This window comes from Oncorhynchus tshawytscha, linkage group LG22 (genome assembly GCF_018296145.1).
Source record: "Oncorhynchus tshawytscha isolate Ot180627B linkage group LG22, Otsh_v2.0, whole genome shotgun sequence".
Classification (NCBI taxonomy): domain Eukaryota; kingdom Metazoa; phylum Chordata; class Actinopteri; order Salmoniformes; family Salmonidae; genus Oncorhynchus; species Oncorhynchus tshawytscha.
The window spans coordinates 35559918-35586485 of record NC_056450.1 but is presented as its reverse complement, the minus strand read 5'-3'; the positions used below and the strand labels follow the sequence as shown (position 1 = coordinate 35586485).

The window sequence follows — 26568 nt, the reverse complement described above, 5'->3', positions numbered from 1 at the left end:
TAGTTAAATGATCCATGGCATGACCATCTTAAAACAATTCCAGACTTATACCCCCCCCCTTAAGAAGCTACACCTACACCTTATTTCCAGACCTCAAAAATAGTCTTCTGATGTGGTTTAAACATTGGTGTGGACTTAGGGAGAGAAAAAAGTGATTTTGAGATAGAACAACAACAAAAAACAGGGTAAAACTAAAACCTGGAAAAACAAAATGGAATTGGGGGAAAAATGACAGAATCAGGTAAAAAAAAAAAGTGATTTTATCGGGCCCTACTAATAAACCAACCTGTGTTGCACCAGTGCTGTGTTTTTGCTGCAGGCCATTTACAGTAACCATGAATACTTCTCCGTAATTTCTCCTTTTATGATGAGACCTGATGGATGCTGATAAGGACCATAGAGAAAGACTGTAGTTATGGTTGTTGGTAAGATAGATAAGAACCATAGAGAAAGACTGTAGCCTGGTGAGAGCCTCTCTATGATGCTTGGCTGGTGGAGGACCTCTATGTGGGAGCACACAGATTCCACCCTCGCATCCTAGGGTCAGAGAGAGGACTTCTGGGATTCACAAGATGACAATACGCCAACCAAGAGCTGCTTGGCCACTGAAGCATGCCAGTATGGAACAGAGAGACACTACAACACGGTTGGTTGGAGATGAGGACCAAGATATTAAAGAGATACTTCAAAAGAGGCCTTGTTTCACCTAAGTGTATCTCTTGATGTCGTTAGAGAAGACGCTTGTGTAAGTAGTGTGAAGAGTCTGAGGACTGTGTCACATAGATGAAAAATGTGTGTCACTCAGACATTTGTTTGACACCCTTCATAATTAGCTTTTTACTGTGAACATAGTTGTTATAAACAATATTTGCTGACTTTGTTCAAACAAGATTTAATGTTGATTGTACCGCAAGGCATGAACACTATTACACAACTTTCGGTAACAAATTGGGGTCAATATCATGTCTGTGTAGCTGATGTTCTATATGAGGCAGCAATTTGAGAATCCTGTTGGCCTCTACACACTGCCTACAATTAGTTTTAATGAAGACTAATTGAGAAAAAAAGACAAGGCAATTAATTGTCTGTACAAAAATGTGCTGTGTGTCTAACCCTGTTCCTTCCTGTTACTTCCTCATTGTCATAAAACAGACATACCACAGATCCCTGTTGACAGGGGGTTCAGAGGTCAGGACATGTCAGGGCTCACAGAGACACAGCCACATTAAGGTGGAAGAAAGGAATGGGCCATTTGTTTTAAAACTTTGAGCTGGTCCTCGGGCTATGTGGCTGTGGAGCTGTGGAGTGGAGATGGGACACAGCAGGTGTTGAGTGTTGAGTGTGAGCGGAGATGGGGAGCCACCTCTGTTTTCTGGGTCTGTAGTGCTTTTAGCGTGATCTGACTAGCTGGCTGGGGGGGAAAGAGGATAAGGCTCCTAATTGAATCATCGGCCCTGCGTTCGGTTCCTGGGGTGCAGGGCTTTGTGTCCTCCCTTCTCTTAAGAGGATAAATGGGCAGATTGAGGATTTTGACCTCGTCTCACGGACCAAGAGCTTTCAGGTTTAATGTAAAATAGATTTCCCTCTTACACAAAAGGGTAGGCATTTTTTTTTAGAAAATGAAACTAAGTGCAGTAGTGTATCCCAGGTTTATAATCTGATAAGGAAACAGTGTTTTTCACCCCCTCTGTTTTCAAATGTCGAGTAACAGCATGTAGAGGTGTATTTCTGTTCAATAGTATGGCACATGAAGACATACATTCTGAACATGGAATAAATATTACTTCACCTAAACTGCTGCTTCTATGTTTTCTTCAACTGGAATATACTCAGTAGATGTGTATTATTCAACTGGAATATACTCAGTAGACTTGTATTCTTCAAGTGGAATATACTCAGTAGACTTGTATTCTTCAACTGGAATATACTCAGTAGATGTGTATTCTTCAACTGGAATATACTCAGTAGACTTGTATTCTTCAAGTGGAATATACTCAGTAGACTTGTACAGTTGTGGCCAAAAGTTTTGAGAATGACACAAATATTAATTTTCACAAAGTCTGCTGCCTCAGTTTTTATGATGGCAATTTGCATATACTCCAGAATGCTATGAAGAGTGATCAAATGAATTGCAATTAATTGCAAAGTCCCTCTTTGCCATGCAAATGAACTGAATCCCCAAAAAACATTTCCACTGCATTTCAGCCCTGCCACAAAAGGACCAGCTGACATCATGTCAGTGATCCTCTTGTTAACACAGGTGTGAGTGTTGACGAGGACAAGGCTGGAGATCACTCTGTCATGTTGATTGAGTTTGAATAACAGCCTGGAAGCTTCAAAGGATGGTGGTGCTTGGAATCATTGTTCTTCCTCTGTCAACCATGGTTTCCTGCAAAGAAACACGTGCCGTCATCATTGCTTTGCAAAAAAGGGCAAGGATATTGCTGGCAGTAAGATTGCACCTAAGATTAAGTAAGATTGCACCACATTTTCTCTGATGAATCCCCTTTCCGAATTGTTTGGGGCATCCGGAAAAAAGCTTGTCCGGAGAAGACAAGGTGAGCGCTACCATCAGTCCTGTGTCATGCCAACAGTAAAGCATCCTGAGACCATTCATGTGTGGGGTTGCTTCTCAGCCAAGGGAGTGTGCTCACTCAAAATTTTGCCTAAGAACACAGCCATGAAAAAGAATGGTACCAACACATCCTCCGAGAGCAACTTCTCCCAACCATCCAGGAACAGTTTAGTGACGAACAATGCCTTTTCCAGCGTGATGGAGCACCTTGCCATAAGGCAAAAGTGATAACTAAGTGGTTCAGGGAACAAAACATTGATATTTTGGGTCCATGGCCAGGAAACTCCCCAGACCTTTAATCCCATTGAGAACTTGTGGTCAATCCTCAAGAGGTGGGTTGACAAACAAAACCCCACAAATTCTGACAAACTCCAATCATTGATTATTCAAGAACGGGCTGCCATCAGTCAGGATGTGGCCCAGAAGTTAATTGACAGCATGACAGGGTGGGTTGCAGAGGTCTTGAAAAAGAAGGGTCAACACTGCAAATATTGACTCTTCACATCAACTTCATGTAATTGTCAGTAAAAGCCTTTGACACTTATGAAATGCTTGTAATTATGCTTCAGTATTCCATAGTAACATCTGACAAAAATATCTAAAGACACTGAAGCAGCAAACTTTGTGGAAATTAATATTTTGGCCACGACTGTATTCAAGTGATACTGTTACTTTTCATATCTGATTTTTTTTATTTTTACAAAACCCTTTTCTTTGATGAAGTTTAACATAAAATACAATACATGGTAAACTAAAAAGGAAAAGGTAATAGCATTCGTCTCTCATTCCTTCCTCATGTGTCATTGTTGCATTCCATATTGTACTGGAGCTCCAACCTGACAGTTATTGCTAAATACTCTCCAGGACCTCAGTCAGATTCCCTTTAGACACTTAAAAGCTTCGGCACTCTCTCCAGCGAGGGAAACTGACCTCTGCCAAGGGATCGAAACATCTGTCATTCTTATCCCCAGTCACACCTTTAGCGGCAGGAACGGACACATGTGGCCCAGGTCCCCAGCTTTTATTGAGCGCTTTGGAGAAAAGGTTAGATATTTATGATCAGTAGTATCAGTATCATAGGGCTCGTCCAAAGGGCTCGTAGGGCTCGTCCAAAGACAATGCTTTTAATGTCTGTTTTACATTTATTACATAATGCTGAGGCTGCTGGGAGTTTTTTTTTTTTTTTTTTTTTTGCGAAGTTGACCTGGGTGTAAGACAAGCTATATGCAACTTTGAACAGAAACCAGAGGATTGAATAAAACAGTACCAGTCCAAAGTCTGGACACAGCTGCTCATTAAAGGGTTTTGTCTTTATTTTTACTATTTTCTACATTGTAGAATAATAGTGAAGACATCAAAACGATGAAATAACACATATGGAATCATGTAGTTACCAAATAAGTGTTAAACAAATCAAAATATATTTTATATTTGAGATTCTTCAAAGTAGTCACCTTGATAACAGCTTTGCACACTCGTGGCATTCTCTTAACCGCTTCATGAAGTAGTCACCTGGAATACATTTCAATTAACAGATGTGCCTTGTTAAAAGATAATTTGTGGAATTTCTTTCCTTCTAAATGTGTTTGAGACAATCTGTTGTGTTGTGACAAGGTAGGGTGGTGTACAGAAGATAGGGGCAGTAGTGTATCCCAAGCGTATTCCCTGATCCTCCAGAATGTTCATTAGCTATAGTCACATTGTGGCAGCAGGAATGATTTTGTCAGGATTTAGAGGGCATAGACCATGGTTATTGTGTTCAACTCTTTTATTATCTACACTCAGCGGACAGTTTTTTCGGTACACCACCCCGCTCACGAAAATGGATCGCGCCTACAGGCAGTGACTCACGTGACAGTGGCCTGCTATATAAAGCAGGCAGACAGGCACTGAGGCATTCAGTTACTGTTTGATTAAACCTGAAAATGGGCAAAACTAGTGACCTAAGCGACTTTGAGCGTGGTATTATCGTCGTTGCCAGGCATGCCGGATCCAGTATCTCAGAAACGGCTGGCCTCCTGGGCTTCTCACGCACAACAGTGTCTAGGGTTTACAGAGAATGCTGTGACAAACAAAAAACATCGAGTCAGCGGTTCCTGTGGGTGTTGATTAAAGAGGTCCAAGGTGAATGGAAAGAATCGTGCAAGCTAACAGGCGGGCCACAAACAGACAAATAATTGTGCAGTACAACAGTGGTGCGCAGTACAACAGTGGTGTGCAGAACGACAACTCGGAACGCACAACTCATCAATCCTTGTCAAGGATAGGCTATTGCCGCAGACTACCACACCAGGTTCCACTCCTATCAACTATAAACAAGAATAAGTGGCTTCTGTGGGTACGCAATCTCTAACACTGGACAATTGAGGAGTTGAAAAACTTTGCCTCGTCTGCTGAATTCCAGTTCTGTCAAACTGACGACAGAGTCAGGATTTGGCCTAAGCAGCGTGAGTCCATGGCCCCATCCTGCCTGGTGTCAACAGTACAGACTGTTGGCAGTGGTGTACTGATGTGGGGAATATTTTCCTGGTCCCTTGATACCAATTGAGCAGCAAACATTTCCAATGCTTTGTAGAATCCAGGCTGTTCTGGATGCAAGGGGGTTGACCCAGTACTAGTTGATCTGTGTCCCTAATAATTTAAACCTTTATTTACATTGGCAAGTCAGTTAAGAACAAATTCTTATTTTCAATGACGGTCTAGGAACAGTGGGTTAACTGCCTTGTTCAGGGGCAGAACAACAGATTTTTATCTTGTCAGCTCAGGGATTAGATTTTACAACCTTTTGGTTACTAATCCAACACTCTAACCACTAGGCTACCTGCCGCCCCGTAAACTGACCAGTCAGTGGATTTTCTTGTACGAGTAACACTGAGCATTTCATTTGCAGCTTTAGGATGCATATGTTATACTGGCTGAAACATGGGTTGCAAAGATATTGGTAATTTAACAAAGTTAAATTAACAGAAAATGGTAATTAACAGAAAATCTATATCAATCTATCGTAAATTTGTTAATTTACACTTGAATAACTTGTTAAAAAAATATTCATATATAGTATTAATTTTTTTTATATCGATATCCATATTGCCCATGAGGTTCTAGTAGATAGATCATATGGTTCAAGGAGAAAATAGCCTAATTAATGAAAAAAGCATCTCATCAACAATGGCATAATTTTCTATTACCTCTGCAACTCATCCAACTATTAACTTTTTCACAACTGCCACCAGTATGACACCAAACATTGACAACAAACACATATTTACAAAAATATATATAAAGGATATTTCATGCTGAAACACTCATATTAAACACCAGTGATATTCACTAAGTTGATGGTTTATATTCAGGATAATATTTTACAGTTTTGTTATTGTATTTTATCATCTTATTTAATTATTTATATATTTTACATGTGATAAGGCCAGAGAGAGGTAATAATAATGTAATAATCTGAAGTACCCAAAATGGCCACTAGATGTCTTGTGATAGAGTACATAAAATCGAGATTTATATTTAATTTAACCTGGATTTAAGTAGGCAAGTCAGTTTAGCACAAATTCTTATTTACAATGACAGCCTACCCCCGGCCAAACCCTACCCTGGACGACGCTGGGCCAATTGTGCGCCACCTTATGGGGCTCTCAATCACAGCCTGTTGTGATACAGCCAGGAATCGAACCAGGGACTGTAATGACACCTCTAGCACTGAGATGCAGTGCCTTAGACCGCTGTGCCACTCGAGAGCCCCATACAAAAATTCCCAGTAATATACCCATCCTTTGCAACCCTAGGCAAAACAGACAATATGAATAGTTGGAACAGTTCAGTTCAGCTGCATTCAGTGCTTGCTGTCTGCGGTAAGAATTCTATATAGAGGGCAACTAAATGAAGAATTACATTGAGTTGATCTAATAGAAAACACTTTCTGCATTCCCTTTGTGGAAAAACACTGTAGTATGTTCTAGTCTCCCTTCACTCAATAAAAACAATCCTACCAAAGGATTATTATCAAGACATTTCTTAATATGACCACATTTAGAGTTCCTGCCATTTGTCACAGGCACAAATGTGACTGATATTTAGGTAAGGATTTGACAAAGGGACTGTAAAGCACATTAACCGTTTCAGTGTTTGCAGTAAATGTCTTCCTGTCGATGGAAGGGGGAGGTATTGTACCTTCCCTCTTAAGTAATTTCCATTTTCATTTTCCAATGAAGGACTAAGATGGTGTAATTTCTCTCATTCTTCATCCTCCCTCTTTCTCTTCACGCTGATGAATGGCGTCATCCTTCCTCCTAAAGGCAGACAAGACACCCTGTTGTGATAGGCAGTTAAGTCAACAACCCCTGGCCTGACCTCTGATTCATAGTGCTCCTTACACTATCCAGTTCCACCTTTATTAATTCACATGTTTGTTGCCCTTTTTCAAATGTCATCACTTTCCCACATTTAGCTTGTATGGCTGCGCCCTGGGCCAGCGGCCTGTGTATTCTCACAGCGCTGGAACACAGACAGATGCATCAGGCCCATAGGGGGCATGTGCCCCCTCAGAATGTTCAACTTTTTGTTAATGTTGTTTCAGCCACCAATTGAGTTGTTTCAGTATTTAGTCAGCCACCAATTGTGCAAGTTCTCCCACTTAAAAACATGAGAGAGTCCTGTAATTTTCATCATAGGTACACTTCAACTATGACAGACAAAATGAGGGAAAAAAATCCAGAAAATCACATTGTAGGATTTGTAATTTATTTATTTGCAAATGATGGTGGAAAATAAGTATTTGGTCAATAACAAAGGTTTATCTCAATACTTTGTTATATACCCTTTGTTGGCAATGACAGAGGTCAAACGTTTTCTGTAAGTCTTCACAAGGTTTTCACACACTGTTCCTGGTATTTTGGCCCATTCCTCCATGCAGATCTCCTATAGAGCAGTGATGTTTTGGGGCTGTTGCTGGGCAACACGGACTTTCAACTCCCTCCAAAGATTTTCTATGGGGTTGAGATCTGGAGAATGGCTAGGCCACTCCAGGACCTTGAAATGCTTCTTACGAAGCCACTCCTTCGTTGCCCGGGCGGTGTGTTTGGGATCATTGTCATGCTGAAAGACCCAGCCACGTTTCATCTTCAATGCCCTTGCTGATGGAAGGAGGTTTTCACTCAAAATCTCACGATACATGGCCCCATTCATTCTTTCCTTTACACGGATCAGTCGTCCCTTTGCAGAAGAACAGCCCCAAAGCATGATGTTTGCACCCCCATGCTTCACAGTAGGTATGGTGTTCTTTGGATGCAACTCAGCATTCTTTGTCCTCCAAACACGACGAGTTGAGTTTTTACCAAAAAGTTATATTTTGGTTTCATCTGACCATATGACACTTTACCAATCTTCTTCTGGATCATCCAAATGTTCTCTAGCAAACTTCAGATGGGCCTGGACATGTACTGGCTTAAGCAGGGCGACACGTCTGGCACTGCAGGATTTGAGTCCCTGGCGGTGTAGTGTGTTACTGATGGTAGGCTTTGTTACTTTGGTCCCAGCTCTCTGCAGGTCATTCACTAGGTCCCCCCGTGTGGTTCTGGGATTTTTTTTCTCACCGTTCTTGTGATAATTTTGACCCCACGGGGTGAGATCTTGCGTGGAGCCCCAGATCGAGGGAGATTATCAGTGGTCTTGTATGTCTTCCATTTCCTAATAATTGCTCCCACAGTTGATTTCTTCAAACCAAGCTGCTTACCTATTGCAGATTCAGTCTTCCCAGCCTGGTGCAGGTCTACAATTTTGTTTCTGGTGTCCTTTGACAGCTCGTTGGTCTTGGCCATAGTGGAGTTTGGAGTGTGACTGTTTGAGGTTGTGGACATGTGTCTTTTATACTGATAACAAGTTCAAACAGGTGCCATTAATACAGGTAACGAGTGGAGGACAGAGGAGCCTCTTAAAGAAGAAGTTACAGGTCTGTGAGAGCCAGAAATCTTGCTTGTTTGTAGGTGACCAAATACTTATTTTCCACCATAATTTGCAAATAAATTCATTAAAAATCCTACAATGTGATTTTCTGGATTTTGTTTTCTCATTTTGTCTGTCATAGTTGAAGTGTACCTGTGTTGAAAATTACAGGCCTCTCTCATCTTTTTAAGTGGGAGAACTTGCACAATTGGTGGCTGACTAAATACTTTTTTGCCCCAATGTAGGTTCCCCATCTCATAACTAGCTTCCACGTACCCATTTCAGGCTATCAAGTTAAAGTAGCTATATAGCTTGTCTATCTGTTATGCGGAGTGGAACAGGGGAACCCAAGAGCAGACTCAGATGAGGAAACTGGGATGAAGTAACCAAGGCATTTATTGAAACACAGAGGGAGATGGAGTACTGGCCAGGGGAAGCTCAGGTGGGTTGTTTAGAACCAGGTGCGGAGGCTGAGGCTGGAGCGAGAGGGGTTGGGACAGGGTAAGCAGGTCCGGAGGGGAATCAAAGGGAGTAGTAGAGTGGGGAATCCAGGACAGAGTAGCACGATGACGATACGTTGAACTGGAGACAAGGACCAGAGTCAGAGCGGGCAGAACTGTAGCGGAGAGGAAAACAGCATCAGGCAAGGAAACCAGGCACACCAGGCTCTATCAGGAACAACCAGCTAGAAGCATAGACTGAGCAGAGATTATGATCTGGCAGTGTGGAAGTGGCAGGACTGAGTATTTGTAGAGGTCTTGATTATGGAACAGGTTGCAGCTGGTGTGTATCTGCTCTGACCCCAGCACACCTGTCTCAGCCCACACAATCACACACACACACAGAGAGAGGGAGAGAGTACTGGGGGAGTGGCAGCATGTTAAGGAGACACAGGATGAGCAGTAGAGGGCGTGGCAGGAGCAGATGTAATACTATCTGTAATACTAGGTTGGTAGACTTTAGGAAAGCAACCAAGTGAATAGGACTCACTGTACTGAATAAGACTGACATTCCTTTCAATCTTTTGAGCAGAGATGCAGAGAGGCATATTTAGTTTATTTTAAAAAATGACAACCAGTCAGTAGGATACAAGTAGCTCAAAAGGTATACTTAGATATGCAGAAAAATAAACATGTTTTTTTACGTAGAATTAAGCATAATGATTATTGCTCGAGCTTGCATGAAAAAGCTGTTTCAGGTGTTTGAAAATTGCTAAATTATCCAACTTCCACCCACCAGCCATCCTCGCATACAGTACTTTGTGCTCCCTTAGATTTTTGTGGTGCATGCCGCCCCTGGACAGAGATCAGAACTCTCACAACGCCCTGATCTCTCTAAAGTGTTTCTATTCTGGTGCATGGAGCACCATATACGCAGCTACACTGATTTACTCTTACCCCTGACACCCCATCTGGAGGATATGGAGACATTTAAATTAAAGGATTAGGGGATAAATTCATGTTTTTTTATATATCTCAAATGTAATCAAAAATTAAGATTATCTCTTTCATTAAGTACAATTTTACAGAACATTCAGTGTTGTTACGGAAATAATCAATTGATTTTCATATTTGCAGAAAACATGCAGGAATGTCTATATAATATAAAGTATCTCTCACCATATTCATGATACAGTGCAAAAATCTAAGCAAACTGAAATAAGAGAAAGAGAGAATACAGTTTCACAGAGAGAATAGAAATCAGCCTAACTAAACATGATTGGCCCTTAGAAAGAAGTCCTGATGAGCAATCCAAATCCATAGCAGATGAGCAACCGAACAAGCAGACCTATACCTCTTCTTTATTCCCTGTTACCATGACATCATTGTTTCCCTGGCACCATGACATCATTCTTTCCCTGTTACCATGACATCATTGTTTCCCTGTTACCATGACATCATTGTTTCCCTGGCACCATGACATCATTCTTTCCCTGTTACCATGACATCATTCTTTCCCTGCCACCATGACATCATTGTTTCCCTGCCACCATGACATCATTGTTTCCTTGCCACCATGACATCATTGTTTCCCTGTTACCATGACATCATTGTTTCCCTGGCACCATGACATCATTGTTTACTTGTCACCATGACATCATTGTTTCCCTGGCACCATGACATCATTGTTTCCCTGGCACCATGACATCATTGTTTCCTTGCCACCATGACATCATCGTTTCCCTGCCACCATGACATCATTGTTTCCTTGCCACCATGACATCATTGTTTCCCTGCCACCATGACATCATTGTTTCCCTACCACCATGACATATTTTTTCCCTGCCACCATGACATCATTGTTTCCCTGCCACCATGACATCATTGTTTCCCTGCCACCATGACATCATTGTTTCCCTGCCACCATGACATCATTGTTTCCTTGCCACCATGACATCATTGTTTCCTTGCCACCATGACATCATTGTTTCCCTGCATCATTGTTTCCATGACATCATTGTTTCCTTGCCACCATGACATCATTGTTTCCCTGCCACCATGACATCATTGTTTCCCTGCCACCATGACATATTTTTTCCCTGCCACCATGACATCATTGTTTCCCTGCCACCATGACATCATTGTTTCCTTGCCACCATGACATCATTGTTTCCCTGCCACCATGACATCATTGTTTCCTTGCCACCATGACATCATTGTTTCCCTGCCACCATGACATCATTGTTTCCTGCCACCATGACATCATTGTTTCCCTGCCACCATGACATCATTGTTTCCCTGCCACCATGACATCATTGTTTCCTTGCCACCATGACATCATTGTTTCCTTGCCACCATGACATCATTGTTTCCCACCATGACATCGCCACCATGACATCATTGTTTCCCTGCCACCATGACATCATTGTTTCCCTGCCACCATGACATCATTGTTTCCTTGCCACCATGACATCATTGTTTCCCTGTTACCATGACATCATTGTTTCCCTGGCACCATGACATCATTGTTTACTTGCCACCATGACATCATTGTTTCCCTGGCACCATGACATCATTGTTTCCTTGCCACCATGACATCATTGTTTCCCTGCCACCATGACATATTTTTTCTCTGCCACCATGACATCATTGTTTCCCTGCCACCATGACATATTTTTTTCCCTGCCACCATGACATCATTGTTTCCCTGCCACCATGACATATTTTTTCTCTGCCACCATGACATCATTGTTTCCCTGCCACCATGACATATTTTTTTCCCTGCCGCTATGACATCATTGTTTCCCTGCCTCCATGACATCATTTGAATCACAGGGAGACAGGAGAAAGTGTAATATTTATCTAAATTCCAATTACCTTCATCTGAGCTGTTTGATGTTGTCAAGAGGTCAGCACTCAGCAAGGACTCTGCATTTCAAACACTCCAACTAGACCGAGGAGGACATTAGCCTCCCAGAGACTCAGCTGTAGTTGCAATATGCCATCCTTCATTATGTCCTGTTCTCTGGAGGCTTGTGTAGGGTAGTCTCAGTGTACTGACTGCAGACAACTAGACCCACACTGTGTACTTTAGCTGTGTTATCTTCATGAAGCATTGCTGCAGGACGGCCAGTGTAATTCTGAAATGGCTTGGGGACTGGTCACAAATAAGAAGAATAGTAATTAGGAATTTGGCAGATTTAATCAAATTGTTGTTCCATTAAAACAATACAGTGCTTTAATTTAGTCCAATGAACCTTGATTTATGACATCAGTGGTATTGTTTTGATTTAGCATGTCATATTCCCACAGGGCTAGCTAACCGTACTGTACCATCAGGCCTGATCAACTGTATGCCACATGGTTTTACAGCATCAACCAGGGCAAGGACTTCACTCTGCTGTGTTTACATATTCCCACAGGGCTAGCTAACTGTACTGTACCATCAGGCCTGATCAACTGTATGCCACATGGTTTTACAGCATCAACCAGGGCAAAGACTTCACTCTGCTGTGTTTACATATTCCCACAGGGCTAGCTAACTGTACTGTACCATCAGGCCTGATAAACTGTATGCCACATGGTTTTACAGCATCAACCAGGGCAAGGACTTCACTCTGCTGTGTTTACATATTCCCACAGGGCTAGCTAACTGTACTGTACCATCAGGCCTGATAAACTGTATGCCACATGGTTTTACAGCATCAACCAGGGCAAGGACTTCACTCTGCTGTGTTTACATATTCCCAGGTCTTTAAACAGGCACAATAAAAGGTCAACTGTTAGAAAGGGGCTTACTATGTACCTGGCAGGTCCTGCATGGTGTGCAGGTTGGCAGGTTCTTTACCTGCTTCAATGGCAGCAGTTTGCTAACTGTGAATTGGCTTTTTTTCTGTTGTTCTTTGCTAGTTGCTTTGTAACGCTGCAGTGTTCCAGTTATGTTATTGCAGCCTAGTTTCATTTACAGTTCCTTGTCTTTACGCTATTCTGGAATTGGCACGAAAATACAGTTGGATGTAGTTTTTCTCCATAATTCCAACCCACTACATTGAGAGGATGAGTCCATGAAATGGGATTCTGAAACTATTGATCACGACATCAACGACTTATGAGTAAGATTTTCTCCAGCGAATCAGAGCATTTTGCATCATAGCAATGAATGCCTGGATAGACTTGCGTAACAGCCGTGGAAAGTGGTTTAACATCTCTTATTTGATCATGTGTCAGAGGTATAAGCTCCAGGATCTATTTCACAAATTATCAGATGCCCTAGATAGAAAAAAGAGAAGAACTTGCTGGAGGAAAATGCTAATTGTGTCTGTTGTGGTAAACGCAGGCATTTGGAAGTTGTGAAAATGAGGAACGTAACAGCAGATAGCCGGGTGTGAGATGACTGCAGCTGGTATCACTTGAACTGACAAAGCGCAGACAATGACCATCATATTTTCCTCCCTGCTGTTTCACTGCTGTGGGGGATATGGTCTCCGTCTTGGCCAGCAACTCGTGACACCCAATATGGCAGCGTTCAACTAATGGATGCCACCTTGTCAACACTAATTACGAAGACTGCAGCAACGAGGAGGCAGCTAATTAACAGACTAACGATGTTTGTCACTTCAGGCTGACCTAGATATTTAGGAGAAAGCCAAGCTTGTCACCCTCACATTTTCTCCAGTTTATCTTTCCACAAATGTCTACATTTCTATTCCATGTTTTTTCAAAATGGATTCCTCTATATTTCAGCATTCATTTGGTTTATTTACTGGTCCCTTCCTGCCTCTGCCATATTTCCCTCAAAATTGATTAGGACAGAAAAGCAAGGTGTCATTTTTTTTCCCTCTGAAATGAAGAATGTGAAAACAGGTGAGCTTTGCAGCAGCCATAACTGCAGTTGTCAGAGCTCAGAGTATTTATTCCCAATCACATCAAAGATGATGTGAATTTGACATTTTTAGAACTCCTTTCCCCGCTCAATGTTCTAATTATCAGTGTAAGGAAACAGAGAAGGTGGTAATGATGAAACAGCGGGGGTTGTGTGTGTGTGTGTGTGTGTGTGTGTGTGTGTGTGTAACTGTGTATAGTAAGCATAATACATTTTTTACTGATCTTACATATTGAGACAATTCCTCCTCACCAGCCCCCCCCATACATATTCAGTATCCCTCAGAATTTATTTTCTAGGTCAGTGAAAGAGCTGAGGATTTGTGGGAGGTTTGGGGAATGTTGTTTGTGTCTGATTCAAAGCCAAATTAAAATAATGTTTCTGTTTTCAAACTTTGAAAATGTTCCCTACGTATAGTTTGGTTCACAAAAAATATTACATTGTCGTGACTTCAAATAATAATCTGAAAAAAGTATGAAATTATTTAGCAATTTGTTTAAACATCTGTCTCATTTTCCCTCAGATCCGAGTAGATGGCATACCTCCCCCGTCCCAGAGTGCTTTGCTGTATGAGACTGTTACAGTGGATGAAGGGAAACCTATTCTGCGTGACATGGTCTTCAGCCCTGACTACCAACACATCTACATGCTAAGTGACAAACAGGTGAGACACACACACACACACACACACACACACCAGATAGAATAAAGCACTGACCACCAAAACCGATCCATAGGTTTATTTCAGGATGTGAGAATGGAACATTATGAACTTTTCCATTGTGGAATGTTCCAGAATTAACCACCACTGAGTTTAATACAGTGTTGTCCTACTTTCCGAGATTCTCAAACCTTTTATGTAACGGTAATATAAGTTGAACGTGTACACAGACTATCTCTAACTGATTTACTTCTCCAGATATCTGCTTTTGTTTCACAGTCCCATTCATAATGCGTATGAAAACATTTGTTCTGCGCTATGAAGACCTAAAATTCTAAAAGATACGTTTGTCAAAAGGAATTGAATTAGACCCAGGCACTGTCAACAGTCTGCTTTGTTTTAAAACCCAACCGGAATTTCAGGTATGTTGTTTTAACATCTGCACGACTGGAAGACAGAATATGAAACACCAATTCAATGTCTTTGAATTCTGCCTCAGCTGGTTCACTATTAGGAAACTTTAAGGACGTGTCTCCATCGAGAGGCTTGCAGAATAGCTCTATTCTAAGAGGTCTTATTGTACAGAGGATAGGAAGGTTAACACACCAAGTTCCTCTGCAGTTGACGAGAATAAATCCTCCTACATACAGTACATACAGCTGCACGCATTAATCATGCCGGTTCCCTGCATAATACATCTATCAGCTCATTCGTTTTCTTCATAATCGAGCAATTTATTGAAAGAAAGGATGAATTGCTGTCGTTGTGCAATTATCACAAAGATTTGATCTTTTACCGTCAGAATGCATGTCTCAGGAATAACGAAGTAAAGAGAGACAGTCCTCCAATGAGAAGACTTGTCTTTCTGTTTTAGAAAGGGTCTGTGTAGTCCAAAGGAAGAGATATGATTTTGGTGCATTGTTATATATGTATATATATATATATATATATATACATATACATATATATATACATATACATATACATATATACATATACATATATATACATATACACACACACACACACACACACACACACACACACACACACACACACACACACACACACACACACACACACACACACACACATATATATATACAGTGCCTTGCGAAAGTATTCGGCCCCCTTGAACTTTGCGACCTTTTGCCACATTTCAGGCTTCAAACATAAAGATATAAAACTGTATTTTTTTGTGAAGAATCAACAACAAGTGGGACACAATCATGAAGTGGAACGACATTTATTGGATATTTCAAACTTTTTTAACAAATCAAAAACTGAAAAATTGGGCGTGCAAAATTATTCAGCCCTTCTTCACAAAAAAATACAGTTTTATATCTTTATGTTTGAAGCCTGAAATGTGGCAAAAGGTCGCAAAGTTCAAGGGGGCCGAATACTTTTGCAAGGCACTGTATATATATATGTGTGTGTGTGTGTGTGTGTGTGTGTGTGTGTGTGTGTGTATATATGTGTGTGTGTGTGTGTGTGTGTGTGTGTGTGTGTGTGTGTGTATGTGTATATATATATATATATATATATATATATATATATATATATATATATATATAAAAATAAATATATATATATATATATATATATATATATAAAAATATATATATTAGTAGATATATATGAATACATATATAAACTCAGCAAAAAAGAAACATCCTCTCACTGTCAACTGCGTTTAATATCAACAAACTTAACATGTGTAAATATTTGTATGACACTAACAAGATTCAACAACTGAGACATAAACTGAACAAGTTCCACAGACACGTGACTAACAGAAATGGAATAATGTGTCCCTGAACGAAGGGGGGGTCAAAATCAAAAGTAACAGTCATTATCTGGTGTGGCCACCAGCTGCATTAAGTACTGCAGTGCATCTCCTCCTCATGGACTGCACCAGATTTGCCAGTTCTTTGCTGTAAGATGTTACCCCACTCTTCCACCAAGGCACCAGATATTTCTGGGGGGAATGGCCCTATCCTATCCCTCACCCCCCGATCCAACATGTCCCAGACGTGCTCAATGGGATTGAGATCCGGGCTCTTTGCTGGCCATGGCAGAACACTGACATTCCTGTCATGCAGGAAATCACGCACAGAACGAGCAGTATGATCGGTGGCATTGTCATGCTGGAGGGTCATGTCAGGATGAGCCTGCAGGAAGAGTACCACATGAGTGAGGAGGATGTCTTCCCTGAAACTCACAGCGTTGAGATTGCCTGCAATGACTCAGGACAATTGAGTCTGCAAAATTGTTGACTTGCATAAAGCTGGAAAGGGTTACAAAAGTATCTCTAAAAGCCTTGATGTTCATCAGTCCACGGTAAGACAAATTGTCTATAAATGGAGAACGTTCAGCACTGTTGCTACTCTCCCTAGGAGTGGCCATCCTGCAAAGATGACTGTAAGAGCACAGTGCATAATGGAGTGGAGAGAGCATCATGGTTTGGGGCTGCCTCAGGGCCTGGACAGCTTGCTATCAGTGATGGAAAAATGAATTCCCAAGTCTATCAATACATTTTACAGGAGGATGTAAGGCTATCTGTCCGCCATTTGAAGCTAAACAGAAGTTGGGTGATGCAAAGGATAACGACCCAAAACACAGAAGTAAATCAACAAAAGAATGGCTTCAACAGAAGAAAATACACCGTCTGGAGTGGCCCAGTCAGAGTCCTGACCTCAACACAATTTAAAATGCTGTGGCATGACCTCGCGAGCGGTTCATACCAGACATCCTACGAATATTGCTGAACTGAAACAGTTTTGTAAAGATAAATGGTCCAAAATGCATCCTGACCATTGTGCAGGTCTGATCTGCAACTACAGAAAACGTTTGGTTGAGGTTATTGCTGCCAAAGGAGGGTCAGCCAGTTATTAAATCCAAGGGTTCACATACTTTTTCCTGCATTGTGAATGTTTACATGGTGTGTTCAATAAAGACATGACAACGTTTAATTGTTTGTGTTATTAGTTTAAGCAGACTGTGTTTGTCTGTTGTTGTGACTAAGATGAAGATGTTTGATGACCAATTTAAGCAGAAATCCAGGTCATTCCAAAGGGTTCACATTCTTTTTTTCGCTGCTGTATATAAATAGATATACAACACAGTATATATAGAAATACACAGTACCAGGCAAAAGTTTGGACACATCTTCTCGTTCCAGAGTAAAAATAAACTGGCTCTCATGAGGACCGCCACAGGAAAAGAAGACCCAGAGTTACCTCTGCTGCAGGGGATAAGCTCATTAGAGTTAAAAGCATCAGAAATCGGCAATTAACACCTCACAGAGTTCAAGTAACAGACACATCTCAACATCAACTGTTCGGTTCCAACCGCCGTGTCTTTGTGAGATGCAGAGTAGGTGAACGGATGATCTCCACATCTGTGCTTAACACCGTCAAGCATGGAGGAGGAGGTTTGATGGTGTGGGGGTGCTTTGCTGGTGACACTGTAAGTGATTTATTTAGAATTCAAGGCACACTTAACCAGCTTTGCTACCACAGCATTCTGCAGCGATATGCCATCCCATCTGGTTTATGCTTTTATTTATTTTATTTATTTTTTATTTCACCTTTATTTAACCAGGTAGGCTAGTTCTCATTTACAACTACGACCTGGCCAAGATAAAGCGTAGCAATTCTTAGTGGGACTATCATTTATTTTTCAGGACAATGACCCAACACACCTCCAGGCTGTGTAAGGGCTATTTGACCAAGAATGAGAAGAGTGATGGAGTGCTCCATCAGATGACATGGCCTCCACAATTACCCGACCTCAACCCAATTGAGATGGCTTGGGATAAGTTGGACCGCAGAGTGAAGAGAAATCAGCCAACAAGTGCTCAGCATATGTGGGAACATCTTCAAAACTGTTGGAAAAGCATTCCTCATGAAGCTGGTTGAGAGAATGCCAAGAGTGTGCAAAGCTGTCATCAAGGGAAAGGATGGCTACTTTGAAGAATCTAAAATATTAAATATATTTTGATTTGTTTAACACTTTTTTGGTTACTACATGAATCCATGTGTTATTTCATAGTTTTGACATCTTCACCATTATGCTACCATGTAGAAAATAATCAAAATAAAGAAAAACCCTTGAATGAGTAGGCGTGCCCAAACTTTTAACTGGTACTGTAGATGTATAAATAGATATATTTAAATATACAGTGGGGAGAACAAGTATTTGATACACTGCCAATTTTGCAGGTTCAAACAGGTGCAGTTAATACAGGTAATGAGTGGAGAACAGGAGGGATTCTTAAAGAAAAACTAACAGGTCTGTGAGAGCCGGAATTCTTACTGGTTGGTAGGTGATCAAATACTTATGTCATGCAATAAAATGCAAATGAATTACTTAAAATCATACAATGTGATTTTCCTGATTTTTGTTTTAGATTCCGTCTCTCACAGTTGAAGTGTACCTATGATAAAAATTCCAGTCCTCTACATGCTTTGTAAGTAGGAAAACCTGCAAAATCGGCAGTGTATGAAATACTTGTTCTCCCCACTGTGTGTGTGTGTGTGTGTGTATGTATATATATATATATATATATATATATATATATATATATATATATATATATATATATATATACACACATATATATACACACACACACACAGTATATACATCAGGCAGCTCATAAAGCTCTTGTGAAACCATAGTACTACAGTCTTAGAAAAAAGAGTTCCAAAAGGGATCTTCGGCTGTCCCCATTGGATAATCATTTTTGGTTCCAGGGTGCAGCTGAAGAACCATTTTAGCACCTTTTTTTCTAAGAGTGTACAGTTTAGTGTGCAGCTAAGTATACAACCTTTCTCTAAACTCACAGCTATAATCCAGAGTTCTCATTTAAGAGTTGTTACAGAGAGAGACTGATGTTACAGAGAGAGACTGATGTTACAGAGAGAGACTGATGTTAGAGAGAGAGACTGACGTTGCAAAGAGAGACTGACGTTGCAAAGAGAGACTGACGTTACAGAGAGAGACTGATGTTGGAGAGAGACCGACGTTACAGAGAGAGATTGATGTTGGAGAGAGACCGACGTTACAGACGTTACAACCTTTCTCTAAACTCACAGCTATAATCCAGAGTTCTCATTTAAGAGTTGTTACAGAGAGAGACTGATGTTACAGAGAGAGACTGATGTTACAGAGAGAGACTGACGTTACAGACAGAGACTGACGTTACAGACAGAGACTGACGTTACAGACAGAGACTGACGTTACAGACAGAGACTGACGTTACAGACAGAGACTGACGTTAGAGAGAGAGACTGACGTTAGAGAGAGAGACTGACGTTAGAGAGAGAGACTGATGTTAGAGAGAGAGACTGACGTTAGAGAGAGAGACTGACGTTACATAGAGACAGATGTTACATAGAGACTGACGTTAATAGAGAGAGACTGACGTTAGACAGAGACTGACGTTACAGAGAGAGGCTGACGTTACAGAGAGAGACTGACGTTGCAAAGAGAGACTGACGTTGCAAAGAGAGACTGATGTTGCAAAGAGAGACTGACATTACAGAGAGATACTGACGTGAGAGAGAGAGAGAGAGACTGATGTTACAGAGGGAGACTGACGTTACAAAGAGAGACTGACGTTACAGAGAGATACTGACGTTAGAGAGAGAGAGACGGATGTTACAGAGAGAGACTGATGTTAGAGAGAGACCGACGTTACAGAGAGAGACTGATGTTAGAGAGAGACCGACGTTACAGAGAGAGACTGATGTTAGAGAGAGACAGATGTTACAGAAAGACTGGCATTAATAGAGAGAGACTGACGTTACAGACAGAGACTGACGTTACAGACAGAGACTGACGTTACAGACAGAGACTGACGTTACAGACAGATACTGACGTTACAGACAGAGACCGGCGTTACAGACAGAGACCGACGTTACAGACAGAGACCGACGTTACAGACAGAGACCGACGTTACAGACAGAGGCCGACGTTACAGAGAGATGCCGACGTTACAGAGAGAGGCCGACGTTACAGAGAGAGGCCGACGTTACAGAAAGAGGCCGACGTTACAGAGAGAGGCTGACGTTGCAGAGAGAGGCTGACGTTACAGAGAGAGGCTGAGAGGCTGACGTTACAGAGAGAGGCTGACGTTACAGAGAGAGGCTGACGTTACAGACAGAGGCTGACATTGCAGAGAGGGCTGACGTTGCAGACAGAGGCTGACGTTGCAGACAGAGGCTGACGTTGCAGACAGAGGCTGACGTTGCAGACAGAGGCTGACGTTACAGACAGAGGCTGGCGTTACAGAGAGAGGCTGGCGTTACAGAGAGAGGCTGGCGTTACAGAGAGAGGCTGGCGTTACAGAGAGAGGCTGGCGTTACAGAGAGAGGCTGACGTTACAGACAGAGGCTGACGTTACAGACAGAGGCTGACGTTACAGAGAGAGGCTGACGTTACAGAGAGAGGCTGACGTTACAGAGAGAGGCTGACGTTACAGAGAGAGGCTGACGTTACAGAGAGAGGCTGACGTTACAGAGAGAGGCTGACGTTACAGAGAGAGGCTGACGTTACAGAGAGAGGCTGACGTTACAGAGAGAGGCTGACGTTACAGACAGAGGCTGACGTTACAGACAGAGGCTGACGTTATAGAGAGAGACTGATGTTACAGAGAGAAGGGGAACATGATAGAGCAGCCCCTCCCTCCTGGGTGGGGTGGCCACAAGGACAGACTCACAGAGGAGAGGAGGAGCCCTTATGGCCAGAATTAACAAAGGTATTCAGATATAAGGAGAATGGCACCGCTCTGTGCTGCCTGACTCATTCACTCAAATAATGGACTTCCTCTTGCATGGGAGCGTAAAACTGGACAGGTCTGCTCCAGATATTGATATTTTCCATAATAATTCAATATGAGGCACTCCGATGCTTAAGCATGTGTCAAATTATTCCTTATTGATTTGTTTTGTATACAGGATGTGTATTAACATGTATTTATATGTAACTGATTAAAGAAGGGTAGACCCGTCCCGCCGGGCGTAGACGTCAATTCAACATCTATTCTACATTGGTTCAACGTAATTTTATTGAAATTACGTGGAAACAACGTTGATTTAACTAGTGCGTGCCCAGTGGGTTCTTCTCATCTTCTCTAAAGCCGCAGCAATCTGTGGCTGAACTCTGTGGCTGAACTGCACTGAGGTGTATGCTTACTAGACAGTACATCCCTCTACAGAGCCTGCCTCCTGCTTATGTCTTTGGTATTCATGAAATTAGAATGAATTGCGGTAGATTAATAATTAATAGGTAACACTGACCGGCAGAGCGCTGCAGGGAGATTTGGCGTGAGTGACACTGACCGGCAGAGCGTTGCAGGGAGATTTGGCGTGAGTGACACTGACCGGCAGAGCGTTGCAGGGAGATTTGGCGTGAGACACTGACCGGCAGAGCGTTGCAGGGAGATTTGGCGTGAGTGACACTGACCAGCAGAGCGTTGCAGGGAGATTTGGCGTGAGTGACACTGACCGCGTTGCAGGGAGATTTGGCGTGACACTGACACTGACCGCAGAGCGTTGCAGGGAGATTTGGCGTGAGTGACACTGACCGGCAGAGCGTTGCAGGGAGATTTGGCGTGAGTGACACTGACCGGCAGAGCGTTGCAGGGAGATTTGGCGTGAGTGACACTGACCGGCAGAGCGTTGCAGGGAGATTTGGCGTGAGTGACACAGACCGGCAGAGCGTTGCAGGGAGATTTGGCGTGAGTGCATCGTAGCCCCATAATAACCCTCTTGTTGTCATCCCAGGGAGGTAAATAATGTGGATCAAAGATGAACTCCACTGAAGATAGAGCTCTGCGTTTCACACTGGCCCACTTTAAACAATTGTGGCAGTTGATGATGCTATTTTCATGCACCAACTTTAACAGTACTGTGCATATACACTGAGTATACGAAACATGGACACCTTCCTAATATTGAGATGCAACCCCCCCTTTTGCCCTCAGAACAGCCTCAGTTCATTGGGGAATGGACTCTACTAGGTGTTGAAAGCACCACAGGGATGCTGGTCCATGTTGACTCCTATGCTTCCCCACAGTTGGCTGGATGTCCGTTGGGTGGTGGACCATCCTCGATACATATGGGAAACTGTTGAGCGTGAAAAACCCAACAGCGTTGCAGTTGGTGCGCCTGGTACCTACTACCATGCCCCGTTCAAAAGCACTGAAATCTTTTGTCTTGCCCGTTCACACACTTAACGGCAGACATACACAATCCATGTCTCAGTTGTCTCAAGGCTAAAACATCCTTCTTTAACCCGTCTCCTCCTCTTGTGCTACACAGATTTGAATTGGATTTAACAAGTGACATCAATAAGAATCATAGCTTTCACCTGGATTCACCTGGTCAAACTTTCATGGAAAGAGCAGGTGTTCCTAATGTTTTGTACACTCATTGTATAATGTTACACCATCATGACTATACATGAATAGACATGAGCTTAGAGCATAGTCTTCAGTGGGCAGCCTGCTTTATTTTCCATCTAATAAAATGTTGGATTTTAGTCTCTTGAATCGACCTCCACTTCAGAGTTGACTTGTTTAATTCCATCTCTTTGTGAGCTGTCTGTCCACAAGGACCTTGTGGGATGTTGCGAGTCGAACCGAGCATCGTGCCAGAGACACAGACTTGAGGGCAGAGGATTACAAAGCGGTGTCGGTGGTGGGATGGTGTGTTTACGCGGAGGCACTTTGCAGAATAAATTAGCATGGGACAGGAAGCTCAGCGCTCGGCATAACACCTCGCCCACCCACAGCCTGCGGCCTGACTCCCTGACACTGGAGAGAACTGACCCACTCAGAATAATGAACTGACCCACTCTCTCTAACACTGCAGTGGCCTGCCAGGGTTAATAATGAACGGTTAGTGCTAATGCTAGTAGCATTCTTCACTGCAGCAGTGCCAGGAACCAGGAACCAGTGTAATAATGAACCAGCAGTGTAATAATGAACTGACTCTCTCTCTATCACTGCAGTGTAATAATGAACTGAAGTGTAATAATGGCAACGCCACATCCCACTGCAGTGTAATAATGAACTGACGGGATTGTGTTTTTCTCTGTTACAAAATTCATTTTTAAAGACAATCCAAGGTTAGGTCCTCTCAGAGTCAGCATTTCAGCACTTTAGGAGAGTTGCAGTGAGCTGTGAGGAGATCGTTGTCCATGTCCTTTAAGGAGACAGGGTTAGCATGCAGAGAAAGAGAATGGGCACCTGTGGTACATTGCCCTGAGACATCTGGTCATCTCTTACTGCCAAAGGGAGGGGGAAGATCACACATAGGTTGTTCAAGGCAACCTATTAGACTGCATGTTTACGACGAGGGAACGACCGTAAATGACGCTCCCCACTGAGTCTGTCCTGAGCCATTTAGTTATTTAGTTGCTATCTATAAGCCCTGGGTGATATGTTGAATAAGTCGTCTAGCGCTTAAAGTTTTGAAATGTTTACTAACACTGGTGAACTGACCCACTCTCTCTATCACTGCAGTGTAATAATGAACTGACCCACTCTCTCTATCACTGCAGTGTAATAATGAACTGACCCACTCTCTCTATCACTGCAGTGTAATAATGAACTGACCCACTCTCTCTATCACTGCAGTGTAATAATGAACTGACCCACTCTCTCTATCACTGCAGTGTAATAATGAACTGACCCACTCTCTCTATCACTGCAGTGTAATAATGAACTGACCCACTCTCTCTATCACTGCAGTGTAATAATGAACTGACCCACTCTCTATCACTGCAGTGTAATAATGAACTGACCCACTCTCTCTATCACTGCAGTGTAATAATGAACTGACCCACTCTCTCTATCACTGCAGTGTAATAATGAACTGCAGTGTAATAATGAACTGACCCACTCTCTCTATCACTGCAGTGTAATAATGAACTGACCCACTCTCTCTATCACTGCAGTGTAATAATGAACTGACCCACTCTCTCTATCACTGTAATAATGAACAGTCTAATAATGAACTGACCCACTCTCTCACTGCAGTGTAATATCACTGCAGTGTAATAATGAACTGACCCACTCTCTCTATCACTGCAGTTTAATAATGAACTGACCCACTCTCTCTATCACTGCAGTGTAATAATGAACTGACCCACTCTCTCTATCACTGCAGTGTAATAATGAACTGACCCACTCTCTCTATCACTGCAGTTTATCACTGAAGTTTAATAATGAACTGACCCACTCTCTCTATCACTGCAGTGTAATAATGAACTGACCCACTCTCTCTATCACTGCAGTTTAATAATGAACTGACCCACTCTCTCTATCACTGCAGTGTAATAATGAACTGACCCACTCTCTCTATCACTGCAGTGTAATAATGAACTGACCCACTCTCTCTATCACTGCAGTGTAATAATGAACTGACCCACTCTCTCTATCACTGCAGTGTAATAATGAACTGACCCACTCTCTCTATCACTGCAGTGTAATAATGAACTGACCCACTCTCTCTATCACTGCAGTGTAATAATGAACTGACCCACTCTCTCTATCACTGCAGTGTAATAATGAACTGACCCACTCTCTCTATCACTGCAGTGTAATAATGAACTGACCCACTCTCTCTATCACTGCAGTGTAATAATGAACTGACCCACTCTCTCTATCACTGCAGTGTAATAATGAACACCCACTGCAGTGCAGTGTAATAATGAACTGAGTGTAATAATGAACCCTCTCTCTATCACTGCAGTGTAATAATGAACTGACCCACTCTCTCTATCACTGCAGTGTAATAATGAACTGACCCACTCTCTATCACTGCAGTGTAATAATGAACTGAACTCTCTCTATGACCCTGCAGTGTAATAATGAACTGACCCACTCTCTCTATCACTGCAGTTTAATAATGAACTGACCCACTCTCTCTATCACTGCAGTGTAATAATGAACTGACCCACTCTCTCTATCACTGCAGTGTAATAATGAACTGACCCACTCTCTCTATCACTGCAGTGTAATAATGAACTGACCCACTGCAGTGTAATAATGAACTGACCCACTCTCTCTATCACTGCAGTGTAATAATGAACTGACCCACTCTCTCTATCACTGCAGTGTAATAATGAACTGACCCACTCTCTCTATCACTGCAGTGTAATAATGAACTGACCCACTGCAGTGTAATAATGAACTGACCCACTCTCTATCACTGCAGTGTAATAATGAACACTGCAGTGTAATAATGAACTGACCCACTCTCTCTATCACTGCAGTGTAATAATGAACTGACCCACTCTCTCTATCACTGCAGTGTAATAATGAACTGACCCACTCTCTCTATCACTGCAGTGTAATAATGAACTGACCCACTCTCTCTATCACTGCAGTTTATCACTGCAGTTTAATAATGAACTGACCCACTCTCTATCACTGCAGTGTAATAATGAACTGCCCAGTCTCTCTATCACTGCAGTGTAATAATGAACTAATCACTGCAGTGTAATAATGAACTGACCCACTCTCTCTATCACTGCAGTGTAATAATGAACTGACCCACTCTCTCTATCACTGCAGTGTAATAATGAACTGACCCACTCTCTCTATCACTGCAGTGTAATAATGAACTGACCCACTCTCTCTATCACTGCAGTGTAATAATGAACTGACCCACTCTCTCTATCACTGCAGTGTAATAATGAACTGACCCACTCTCTCTATCACTGCAGTTTAATAATGAACTGACCCACTCTCTCTATCACTGCAGTTTAATAATGAACTGACCCACTCTCTCTATCACTGCAGTTTAATAAACGGATTCAGACCTCGTGTCAGAAAATGATTTAGTAGTTGAAGCACGGATGTGTCCCAAAACCCATTCAAATTGTGAGCAATACATTTCCACTTTCTGTTGAATTTCATATCTTACGTAAACTAAACGGTATCATGACAAGTTCATGGTTACGGCTGGGATTTAGATTTGTTTGACCCTCGCGTCGCATCTGTACGCATAAAAAAGATTGAGAAGGTGAGGAAAGCACAGTGAAC

The 26568-nt window shown here is 42.1% G+C and overlaps 1 protein-coding gene across 2 annotated transcripts in view; it reads left to right on the top strand.

The window, feature by feature from the left end:
* Window positions 1-26568, top strand: part of LOC121840463 (plexin A3-like) — a 171147-nt gene that overhangs the window by 49245 nt on the left and 95334 nt on the right. For both annotated transcript variants that reach the window (XM_042304127.1, XM_042304126.1), the window contains exon 4: window positions 14373-14513. In XM_042304127.1, coding sequence (XP_042160061.1) covers window positions 14373-14513 — 141 coding nt within the window. The remainder of the gene's footprint in view (window positions 1-14372; window positions 14514-26568) is intronic.